This window comes from Hyperolius riggenbachi, chromosome 5 (assembly GCF_040937935.1).
Source record: "Hyperolius riggenbachi isolate aHypRig1 chromosome 5, aHypRig1.pri, whole genome shotgun sequence".
NCBI lineage: Eukaryota > Metazoa > Chordata > Amphibia > Anura > Hyperoliidae > Hyperolius > Hyperolius riggenbachi.
In genome coordinates, this window is record NC_090650.1 from 159,407,207 (window position 1) to 159,419,288 (window position 12,082).

At 45.1% G+C, this 12,082-nt stretch overlaps 1 protein-coding gene across 4 annotated transcripts in view; it reads right to left on the minus strand.

Annotated features, from left to right (window-relative positions):
* ELMO1 (engulfment and cell motility 1) overlaps positions 1 to 12,082 on the minus strand; it is an 818,731-nt gene that overhangs the window by 407,469 nt on the left and 399,180 nt on the right. For all 4 annotated transcript variants that reach the window (XM_068236401.1, XM_068236400.1, XM_068236402.1 and 1 more), the window contains one exon: positions 11,501 to 11,632. In XM_068236401.1, coding sequence (XP_068092502.1) covers positions 11,501 to 11,632 — 132 coding nt within the window. The remainder of the gene's footprint in view (positions 1 to 11,500; positions 11,633 to 12,082) is intronic.

The following is a 12,082-nucleotide window of genomic DNA, read 5'->3' on the forward strand; positions in this document are numbered from 1 at the left end:
TTTTTCTTATGATAATACCGGCGGGCGGGGTGTCGGGGGCTAGTTGGATGCCGCATGGTACTGCAGGAAATAAAAAAAAAAATACACAGAACGATTTAAGCAAAAAAATGACTAAAACAAAAACTTGAAACAGCAAATGTTCAATGGGTAAAACATAATTTTATTCAAACCATGTCTGCTTCTCTGCATGTTGACAGCCAGAATAGCGAAGTGTCAAGAGTCCAGACAGTGGGTGTTTCCTGCACCACAGACTAGTATGACTAGGCTACAGGCTTACTGGAGTTGTACAGTCTGTGCTTTCCTCCATTCGTTCTAAACAGTAGGAAAAATGCAATGCAGGCAGTTACAGCAGCTACACCCACAGAGCCAGAAGCTGTCAGCCTGTACTAATCTACACTTGGTAAATTGATAAATAAAATTGTGTTTAGCTGCAGAAGCAATTTTTCAAACAAAATCATATCTGGGCTCTCTGTTTATGCAGCTAGTAGATTGTATTTTTACATCTATTCCAGAAGATGGGCTATCATAACATAAGCAGGTTTACTTTACACCCAAAAGTGTTTTATGCAGCCTCAATGTGACATCAGCTGAGGCTGCTTAATCTAGTCTCAACAATGTGCTTTTATTAGTGACCCATATTTGTCTGTCAGTTCTGAAGGATTGTCTCTTTTAGGAGCTATAATACAGCAGTGTTCTCCCCAGGCTCTTTGAGCTGGGTGCTCCACCTGGCTAGATTTGGTGAGCACCCGGTTGTCATAGGCTCACTTCCTTCTCTGTTGTAAGCAGAGTTGTGCAGAAAAACGCTGCCCTTCCATTCTCTCATCTAACCCTACCTGGCTATTTTTTTTTATGCCACCCGGCTACTTTTTCATGCCACCCGGCTGGAAAAAAATTCTGGGGAGAACACTGGTAGGGAATGTGAGACACGGTAGTAGTCTCTCAAGGTTCTTTCACACTGGAGCGATGTGTTGCAGCAAATTCCCTAGCGAAAGTCCCACTTTTCGCCCCCCCCTTCCTTACACCGGAAGTGTACGACTTAACTCTAGTGCATACCTACACTACTGCGCGGCTCCTGTGTGTGAAACCAGACATCAGCTTTTGAGAGACTCAAATACACAGGGCTACCAGAAACCTCTCCTTTCACTTGGGACAAAGTGCATAGTGTACTTTGCCACATCTCTATAAAGCAGAAAACCGAGAGCCCAATATAGTGTAGTATGTATTGAATCAGGGATGGTACATAAAATGCAAGTATTATACTTACAAACAAGGGTTACCGCTAAGGCAACCACTGTATAGGCAGGTAGGGAGATTAAGCCTGTCCCTACTCAGAACTAAGATGTCGCTCTCTGTAGATAGGAGAAAATAGGGTGAACCACCCTTCCACCTGGGGTGGATAAGCTTGACGTAAAGGTGTACAGAGGCGCCAACAGAGTAAAAAATGCTATTGCTTTATGATCCAGAAAAATTTATTCACATACTCCTATACAATACTGCAGTATTGTATAGGAGTATGTGAATATTTTTTTCTGGATCATAAAGCAGCAGCATCGTGTCGGTTTCTGAGTGGCAGGTCCACCGCCGCCACCCGAACATTTTAAATGTTTTAGCATTTTTTACTCTGTTGGCGCCTCTGTACACCCTTACGTTTGCCACATCTCTGTGTGATTTGCGCTTTGCACACTGTCCCATGGGGAAAGAGAAGTTTGTCCTCGGAAGGCAAGTATAAAACAAAAAAAAACAAAAAAAAAAAGGCAAGCAAAAAAGTTAAGTTCAAAATGTTATTGTTTGGTTAAAAAGGTTCAATAAAGTTTATCACTGTTAATGTTAATGAATGTATTGCATTGCTGCTTGCTTGCTTTTCTTTTTTTTTCTCTCTCTTTTTCCATCCTTTACCCTTCCAGGTGGACCGACCGACGGACCGATCAACTAACCAAGAACTGCACTGATGGTGCATCTTGACAGAAACATTGCGCGTCTGTCAGGTTACACACAAGTCGGTGCATGCAGCGCTGCAGGACGAGATTTCTCCTCCACAGTAAGATACGTTTGCCAAGGCATATGAGCTGAGGGGCGGTGTTGGAGTTCCTATGCTTTGGCAAGCACTTTGTATCAAAACTGGCAAAGGTTTTTTCATCCACATTGATCGACGTTAATGGATTAATCGGGTTTGCCAGGACATAAAAGCAAAGTGGGTTTGGAAAATTTTTTGGGTGGTGCTCCTATGTCCTGGCAAACGCCATGCCCCCCTATTATTTTCACATTTTTCGGCAGATTTTTTTTCATCCACATTGATCAATGCGAATGCGAGAATCTTTGCCTTTCATTTTTCCTTTTATGGAAAAAAAAAAGTGCATCACCCGTATGCCCAATATAAGGAGTATAGCAGAAACTCCTAATACTGGCCATACATGTAATGATTGCGGAGACGCTAAAATGCCAGGACATACCCCACAAATAACCCCATTTTAGAAAGAAGACACCCCGAGGTATTTGCTGAGGGGCATGGTCAGTTCATAGATTTCATTTTTGTCAAAAGTTAGCAGAAATTGATTTTTTAAATATATTTCTCACAAAGTGTCATTTTAGCTAACTAGTGACAAAAAAAACATTTTATATGAACTCACTATGCCCCTCGTGGAATACCTTGGGGTCTCTTCTTTCCAAAATGGGGTGTTTTTACTGTCCTGGCATTGTTAGGGGGGGCCTAAATTGTGAGCACCCCTGTAAAGCCTAAAGGTACTCATTGCACTTTGGGCCTCTGCACAACTAAGCTGCAAAAAAGGGTCACACGTGTGGTATCGCCGTACTCCAGAGAAGTAGTACAATGTGTTTTGGGGTGCATTTTTACACATACCCATGCTGGGTGGGAGAAATATCTCTGTAAATGGACACATTTGACCTGTGACAAAAAAATAAAATCTTCTATGAACTCGCCATACCCCTCACGGAATACCTTGGGGTGTCTTTCCAAAATGGGGTCACTTGTCGGGTTCCTATACTGCCCTGGCATTTTAGGGGCCCTAAACCGTGAGGAGTACTCTGGAAAGCAAATGAGTAAAATTGACCTGTGAAATTCTAAAGGTATTCATTGGACTATCTTCCACCCAGCATGGGTATGTGTAAAAATACACCCCAAAACACATTGTACTACTTCTCCTGAGTACAGCAATACCACATGTGACACTTTTTTTGCAGCCTAGCTGTCAGGGGCGGATTCCTGGGCAGGCCTCCAAGGCCGGTTCCTAGGGCGGGGAATTCTTGGGGCGACTGGGAAGCCACTTATCCACCTGTCACCTCTCCTTCATGCAGCCGCCCACATTGCTTTGCACATTGCAGCATATTGTGTGTGTGCGCAGCGGGCGGCTAATGCGGAACGCCAGGGAAGTTAACTTAGCATCGGATCAGCTGATCAGAGCAGGTAGCGGCAGCATAGGAACAAGTGCTGCACGGAAGTCTCACCACGCCGCTGGGGCAGACATAGGACACACATGTCAGAAACCCCAGGGCGCAGGCAGAGAAGGAGACAGACCTCTGTGCACAGCAGAACTCATCAGGAAGGCCACAGAACGTTTGTGTATACACTCCCCCCTCCCTCCTTTGAGTCCTGACAGCAAAGCACTGGGGAGAGAGAGAGTGCTGAAGTCACCCGGACTGCACGTGGGGAGAAAGCTGAAGCAAGACACTGTACAGAATAGAGATCAGGAAGGGTGCCTTCTGCTGCAGATTGACTTCAAACCTGTGTAAGTACCTGGTCCTGAACTCCCACCAGGAAGCAGCATTAGATGGTGACCCCTTTGTTAACTCCACCCACCATAGAGGCACTACAGCTTCCAGCTTGCTCAGCTATACAGAGGCACTACAGCTCCCAGAATGCCCACTTTAGCCTGCTCCCCTCCATAGAGGCACTACAGCTTCTAGCATGCCCACGTCTATAGAGGCAGTACAGCTCCCAGCATCCCCCATCTCTGTAGAGGCACTATAGCTCCCAGCATGCCCACCTTTATAGAGGCACTACAGCTCCCAGCTTCCCCACCTATACAGAGGCACTATAGCTTCCAGAATGCCCACCTATATGGAGGCTTCCCCCCTCCATAGAGGCACTACAGCTCCTAGCATTCCCACGTCTATAGAGGCAGTACAGCTCCCAGCATTCCCCATCTCTGTAGAGGCACTATAGCTCCCAGCATGCCCACCTTTATAGAGGCACTACAGCTCCCAGAATGCCCACCTGTATGGAGGCTGCCCCCTTCCATAAAGGCACTACAGCTCCCAGCATGCCCACCTCTGTAGAGGCACTATAGCTGCCAGCATGCCCACCTCTGTAGAGGCACTATAGCTCCCAGCATGCCCACATTTATAGAGGCACTACAGCTCCTAGCATGCCCCTCTTCCCTCTGTGTATAGTCATCATTGACGCCTTTGCAGAGTATTTGCAGCGGAGTGCCCTCGTCTGTCCAGCTGATACACACCTCTGGGTGTCTCCGGCTTCATCCACACAGATGCCTCATCTCCATGACCCAGTGGCACACGAGTATGTACATGCCGCCAGGTCATGGAGATGAGGCATCCACCAGGATGATGCACGCAGACTGAAGGAGGAGCATGCCGATTGGACAGGTGAGTGCACCTTGCTGCGAATACTGTGCAGGGGCACCGTGGACCACTATACACATTGGGGGGTTAGGGTCGGCAGCCTGCTCTTGGGCCCTGGGGACACCCCAATACTATAAGGAGGGGAATGCTGGAAGCTGTGGTGCCTCTATGGAGAGGTGGAGCATGCTGGGAACTGAGAACTGAAGAAAGGCAAGTTCCGGGCACCAGATGCATTGCAAATAACACCACTTTAATTCATCCCACCAAACAAATACATAGCACGGCTGGTCTGACAGCCGTTTCACAAAAAACTCGCTTCCTTTGCGAAACAGCTGTCAGACCAGCCGTGCTATGTATTTGTTTGGTAGGATGAAATAAAGTGGTGTTATTTGCAACGCATCTGGTGCCCGGAACTTGCTTTTCTTCAGGTTTGAGTGGAATCTTCTAACCGGAGGCACAGTGAGTTGTTCACCAGGACGCCACCATAGGCTGCCAGGTGCATCTAGTGCCAATTTTTTTTCTCTTTAAAAGCTGCATGGTGGGAACTGTTGTGCTTCTATGGAGGGGCAAACTGGAAGCTGTGGCGCTTCTGTAGGTGGGGGGTGCACATGCTGGGGGCTGCTTCCCCCTATGGAAACGAGCCCTGGCTAGCCTTTCAATTGTTACCATCCCCTACCCTGGCTGACCTATTTACCCTGAACACTCCTTCAGTTCTGACCGCCCTTCTCTATCTTCTCTATTCTTTCCTACCTCATTCCAGCCTGACTGATCTCTCCTCACCATGACCACCTCTTCAGTTTTAACTGCCCTTCACTTACCTTACACCAACCCTTCTGTCCCTAATGCCTGGTATGCACGATGAGATTTTCTGGCAGATGTACTGTGAAATCGATTATTTCCAACATGTCCAATCTTATTTCCGATCGATCTTCAATAGAAGTAAAGAAATAATCGATCAGAAATCATATTGGAAATCAATCTGACAGGAAATCTGCCAGAAAATCTCATTGTGTCTGCCAGGCGTTAGTTCTGTCCCTGTGCACACACCTCCTCTAGTTGACCTTCCTCAGTTATAACTGCCTTCTTCCATACACATGCGCACACACACACACATACACAGTTGCAGTGCTGGGACCCTTTCTGGTCCAATAGGTTTCTTAAGTGTGCAAGCAGGACTGTGGCCAAGCGTATCTGTACTGAGCATGTGCAAATAAGGTTTGCATATGCTCAGTAAAATGAAATGCTTGTGCAGTACACAAGTGCCTTAGTTCTACTGAGAATGCGGCAACTTAAGGGCTGGTTCAGACGGGCGTTTTTGTGGCGTTTAACGCAGCGTTTTAGACGCAGCGTTTTTTGGGATCTACTGCCATCCCATGCAAGTGAATGGGAGCGTTTAGAGCTGGCTTTTGCAGGCTTTCATGAAAGCCTGGCAGTAGATCCCAGTGTTGCGTCTAGTCTCAAAAGCAACATGCTGCTTTCAGAGGCAGTAAACGCGAGGAAACAATAGCAGAGACCAGAACTGCTAGCCTTGAACGCTTTTCAAAAGCTTTCAAAAGCTAGCTTTTAAACGCTGGCGTTTGAACGCAATGCCAAGCAAAAGCTCAGCAGACGCCCGTGTGAACCAGCCCTTACTTGTACATGCCCAGTATGGACATACGATTTCTACAGTAGCTTCAGTTAAAGTTTTGTGTTTGCTGGGGGAAAAAAAGTTTGTGTGTATGGTTGGTAAGGATGCTGTTGGGGGGGGCGGCGGATGATGACAGCGGGCCTTGGGCGCCAAAAACTAGAAATCCGGCCCTGCTAGCTGTGCAAAGGGGCCCTAAGTGCAATGAGTACCTTTTAGGATTTGACAGGTCATTTTTACTCATTTGCTTTCCAGACTACTCACGGTTTAGGGCCCCTAAAATGCCAGGGCAGTATAGGAACCCCACAAGTGACCCCATTTTGGAAAGACGACACCCCAAGGTATTCTGTGAGGGGTATGGTGAGTTCATAGAAGATTTTATTTTTTGTCACAAGTTAGTGGAAAATGACACTTTGTGAGAAAAAAACTAAAAAAAAATCAATTTCCACTAACTTGAACAAAAAATAAAATCTTCCATGAACTTACCCAACCCCTCACGGAATACTTTGGGGTGTCTTTTTACCAAAATGGGGTCACTTGTGGGGTTCCTATACTTCCCTGGCATTTTAGGGGCCCTAAACCGTGAGGAGTAGTATGGAAAACAAATGTGTAAAATTGACCTGTGAAATCCTAAAGGTACTCATTGGACTGTGGGCCCCTTTGCACAGCTAGGCTGCAAAAAAGTGTCACACATGTGGTATCCCTGTACTCAGGAGAAGTAGTATGTGTTTTGGGGTGTCTTTTTACACATACCCATGCTGGGTGAGAGAAATATCTCTGCAAATGGACAATTTAGTGTTAATAAAATGGAAAAAGTTGTCCTTTACAGAGATATTTCTCCGACCCAGCATGGGTATGTGTAAAAAGATGCCCCAAAACACATTACACTACTTCTCCTGAGTTCGGCGATACCACATGTGTGACACTTTTTTTGCTGCCTAGCTGTGCAAAGGGGCCCAAAGTCCAATGAGCACCTTTAGGCTTTACAGGGTTGCTCACAATTTAGCCCCCCCCCCCTCAAATGCCAGGGCAGTACAAGTACCCCACAAGTGACCCAATTTTGAAAAGTAGGCACCCCAAGGTATTCACTGAGGGGCATGGTGAGTCCGTGGCAGATTTTATTTTATTTATTTTTTTGGCACAAGTTAGCAGAAATGGAAACACTTTTTTAAAATTTTTATTTGTCACAACGTGTCATTTTATGCTAACGTGACAAAAAATAAAATCGGTTATGAACTCACCATGCCCCTCAGCAAATACCTTGGGGTGTCTTCTTTCCAAAATGGGGTCATTTGGGGGGTATTTATACTATCCTGGCATTCTAGCACCTCAAGAAACATGACAGGTGCTCAGAAAAGTCAGAGCTGCTTCAAACTGCGCAAATTCACTTTTTTGTACCTTAGTTTGTAAACGCTATAACTTTTACCCATACCAATAAACATACACTTATTGGATTTATTTTTTTTTATCAAAGACATGTAGCACAATAAATTTGGACAAAAACTTGTATAGAAATTGTACTTTATTTGAAAAATGTTACCACAGAAAGTTGAAAATATTTTTTTGACAAAATTCCTGTCTTTTTGGATGAATATAATAAAAACTAAAAATCGCAGCAGCAATCAAATATCACCAAACGAAAGCTGTGTTAGTGAGAAGAAAAGGAGGTAAAATTTGTTTGGGTGGTAAGTTGTATGACCGAGCAATAAACAGTTATAGCTGCAGTGGTCTGAATTGTAAAAAAATGGCCTGGTCTTTAGGGGGGTTTAGCACTGCAGTCCTCAAGTGGTTCATGGACATGATCCCTGCACTTTGATTGGTCCAATAGACTGCCTGTCACTTGACAGGCAGCCTATTGGGCCAAATCAAAGTGTGGGGATCACGTGCATTAAAGCCAGTGGACCCGCCGTGCCTCAGGGCAGGTTCAGTGGAGTGGCTGTAACTTGGAAGGAGCGCAAGTAAGTTAGCAGCGCACACTATGCTGCATTACCACACACAGCGCGCACATAACTCACACTCCTCTCATTAAACTGTGCTGCTTTAGCAGTGCAGCTTAAAGAGGAGCTGTCAGCCATACTATGCCAGACAAAAACAAACAACATATATAAGTAGATAAATGCTAGCTCTACTTACATAACATGTGTATTGCATGGTCCAAGTGTTGATTTCAGTGAAATTTATAAAATAAAAAAAGGCAAATGGAGAGAATTCTGTTTGCTGGCAGGGGCCATCTTTACTCCCTCCAGCTGAAGCCAATGGTGAGGTCATTTCCTCCCTTACTCCCCCTTCTCTGCGCAGCAATAGCGAGCATTATATCAGGGCACCCCCAAATCCATGGGAACCCCTAAGGAAATGCAGGGAATCCCTAAGGAAATGGTAGCAGGGACGGGAGTCTCCATGGATGCGATGCGGTGGTGGCAGCCACTGCCTAAATGAATCGGCAGAGATGCCTGTTGGGCTGGAGTGTGGGGAGGGGGCAGACACGGACAGTCATGGGAGGCAGCCAATGAGAGGAAAAGAAGTGAGAGTGACACAAGCTGCAGTCAATCAGGCTGAACTAGCTGTGTCTGTGCAGAAACACCCCCCCAAGCCTGCACTGCAACTTCTCTTTTGTGGCTGATTACTGCGTACTAAGGAGCTGGGGGGACATGAGGATTAATCTCTGCAATAAAAAAGTAAGACCGATTTTGAAGTTATGCATTGCCTTTTTAGCATTCCTTTTATATGATCAACAGCTAGAAATAGAGAATTGATTTTGTTTTTCATGCCTAACAGTTACTCTTTAACCTCCTTAGCGGTATGCCCGACATTGTGTCGAGCATACCGCTCTGTGGCCCCAGGAGTCCCCCATAACTGAATAATTGTTGCAAATGTGTGTAAATCCTTTAGCTAGCACTAGTCTAGCTAATAAGAGCCTCCGGCACCCCTGGATCCCCGCCGATCCCCTGGTTTATACATTACACCCCCCCCCCCTGGATTCAGCAATTGCGCAACCTCCCGGCACAGCTCCCGTCTCTCTACGGCGAGGATCGGGTTTGCACATGATGTCAGCGACGTCATCTGCGATCCTCCCCATAGTGAAGACCGGAGCTGTCCCGGGAGGCTGCGCCGATCGCTGGATCCAGGCTGGGTAACGTATTAACGGGGGAGCGGCGGCGATCAAAGGGTGCCGGAGACTTCTTCTAGATAGCCTAGTGCTAGCTAGAGGATTTACACACATCTGCAACAATTATTTTAAAATCGGGCAAAAAATAACAAAACCTCCTGAGCGGCGTAACGCTCAGGAGGTTAATAAATCAACCCCAATATCTGTTGATCCTCCTACTATATGGAGGTGATAAAATTGGTCAGTGATTGGCCAATCATAATTGAAGTGTGTACCAGGCTTTAGTAATAAGGTCAACTTGCGTGCAAATGTTGAATGTAGGAAATGCAATTGATTGGCTCAATTTTAAAACTGAAATCTAGAAAGAAGCAGTGTTGCACAGATACCAGGCCAGATGATCTTTGTCTTAGCTGTAAGAAAATAGTCCCATATTTAAATTTTTAGATATATATCTTTTTATAACATTGCATAATTCTGTCATATTTGCAAGTACAAGGCACACACTGCATTTTACACTATAAAACAAGCAGATAACCAAATTAGCCATTTTTTATGCTCCTATAGTCGTAAACCTAGATTGGCTCCCCTTTATTCCCCCTTTGAACATATATGCGATCATGAGGGGCACCAAAAAGGTTTGATATCCCAAATCTATATCCTCTTGCTTACTAAATCAGGCTCCTGGACCCAAGACCATCCATATATGTCAAAATGGGCAAACTCTCTCTCTGCATCTATATCAATAGACAATTGGGAAGAACACAGACTAACCAGCAAGCTCATGGTGACCCAGAACTCATTGGAGTGTGTAAGGGACTACAATGGTCCTAAAAGCCCCTTTACTAAGATGTTAAGAAAAAGAAAAGTTTGCTTTCCTAAAACAGAAAGAATTTGCGATAATTCAGGTTCAAGCTCACTCCAACCTGAATTATCGCAAATTCTTTCTGTTTTAGGAAAGCAAACTTTTACTTTTCTTAACAATTGGGAAGAAATATGGAATACTGCTAAACATTCCTCAATGTACATCCAGATACAGGAAAATATTTATAATATTCTTTATCCATGAGACCTCACACCTGAACGATTATCTAAGATATATCCAGGCTCCTCTGATCTTTGTTGGAGAGGTTGTAATAATAAAGGGAGCATAGAACATATTTTTTGGTCTTGCCCTTTAACCAGCTGAGCGGTCTGGACGAGCTCAGCTCGTCCAACACCGCCAGCGGCTGCCGCTCAGGCCCTGCTGGGCCGATTTTAATGAAATAAAAAGCAGCACACGCAGCCGGCACTTTGCCAGCCGCGTGTGCTGCCTGATCGCCGCCGCTCTGCGGCGATTCGCCGCGAGCAGCGGCGAAAGAGGGTCCCCCCAGCCGCCTGAGCCCAGCGTAGCCGGAACAAAAAGTTCCGGCCAGCGCTAAGGGCTGGATCGGAGGCGGCTGACGTCACGACGTCGGCTGACGTCGATGACGTCACTCCGCTCGTCGCTATGGCGACGATATAAGCAAAACAAGGAAGGCCGCTCATTGCGGCCTTCCTTGTTTATTCTGGGCGCCGGAGGCGATCGGAAGATCGCCTCCGGAGCGCCCTCTAGTGGGCTTTCATGCAGCCAACTTTCAGTTGGCTGCATGAAATAGTTTTTTTTTTATTTAAAAAAAACCCTCCCGCAGCCACCCTGGCGATTTAATCAGAACGCCAGGGTGGTTAATAGTGCCATTATGGTCTGAAGTCCAGAGCCTTATCTCATCAACCACTGGTACTAATATCTCACTTGATCCCCTTCATATGTTACTAGGTAAACCCCTCTGAGAACTGAACAGACATACCAACCTTCTTATCACTCATATATTAACAGCTAATAGCTTGGCAATAGCTTCCTCTTGGAAAAATATTGCTCCACCAGATATTTCTGAAGTTATCCACAAAATAAACTGGACAAGATCCATAGAACAACTTACTGCCTCTCTACGAGATACAGAACAGACTTTCCCCAAAGTTTAGATTCTTGGCACTATTCATCAACTATATACCAACCCCCCTAAAACTATAAAATAATTTCTATACTTCCACACTACATAGGTTTTTAATGATTGCTTATGAGTAAAATCTGTGCACTAATTACAGTTGACATGTCTGTCTAATAAAAGCATAAAACCTACTAATAAAAATTTACTTACAGTGAATCCAAGTTTTTTATAGTCCCGGGTGTACATCGATTTCCTCTTTTCGATACTGCCACCAAGGTTATTTTGTTCTGGCTCTACATCAAAAGCAATTCTGCGTAACTCAAATATGATATCCCTTTGGGCCTGAGAACAAAAATAACATTAATTTACATCTCAACATAGGCAACAATATGTTATTAGAGATATTTTGCCATTCTCAACACATTTTCAGTGGTTCTGGTTTCCCACTGCTTAAAAACATAACACCCCTACCTTCAGAAGTCTAACCAGAGAGCCATATCTATCCATACTGGGGATAAGCGGACAAGAATTTCAAGTTCAGTCTTGTGGCGAATTGTGGCGATTTCGCTTACTCAACTTTTTTGCAAAATTGCAGGCTGATTTTGGGCTAATATTTGCATTTTACATTGAAGTCGCAGAGCCACTGACTTTAGAGGTTAATAGCAAAGCCCCCTTATGCACTATAATTGCAAAATTATGTTAGGGAGAATAGTGGAAAAAAAAGTCAATTTTTTCTCACCTATTACGCTTTTCATTATCTTGTGCACTCTAAGTGTCCTCATCGGCCTCCAC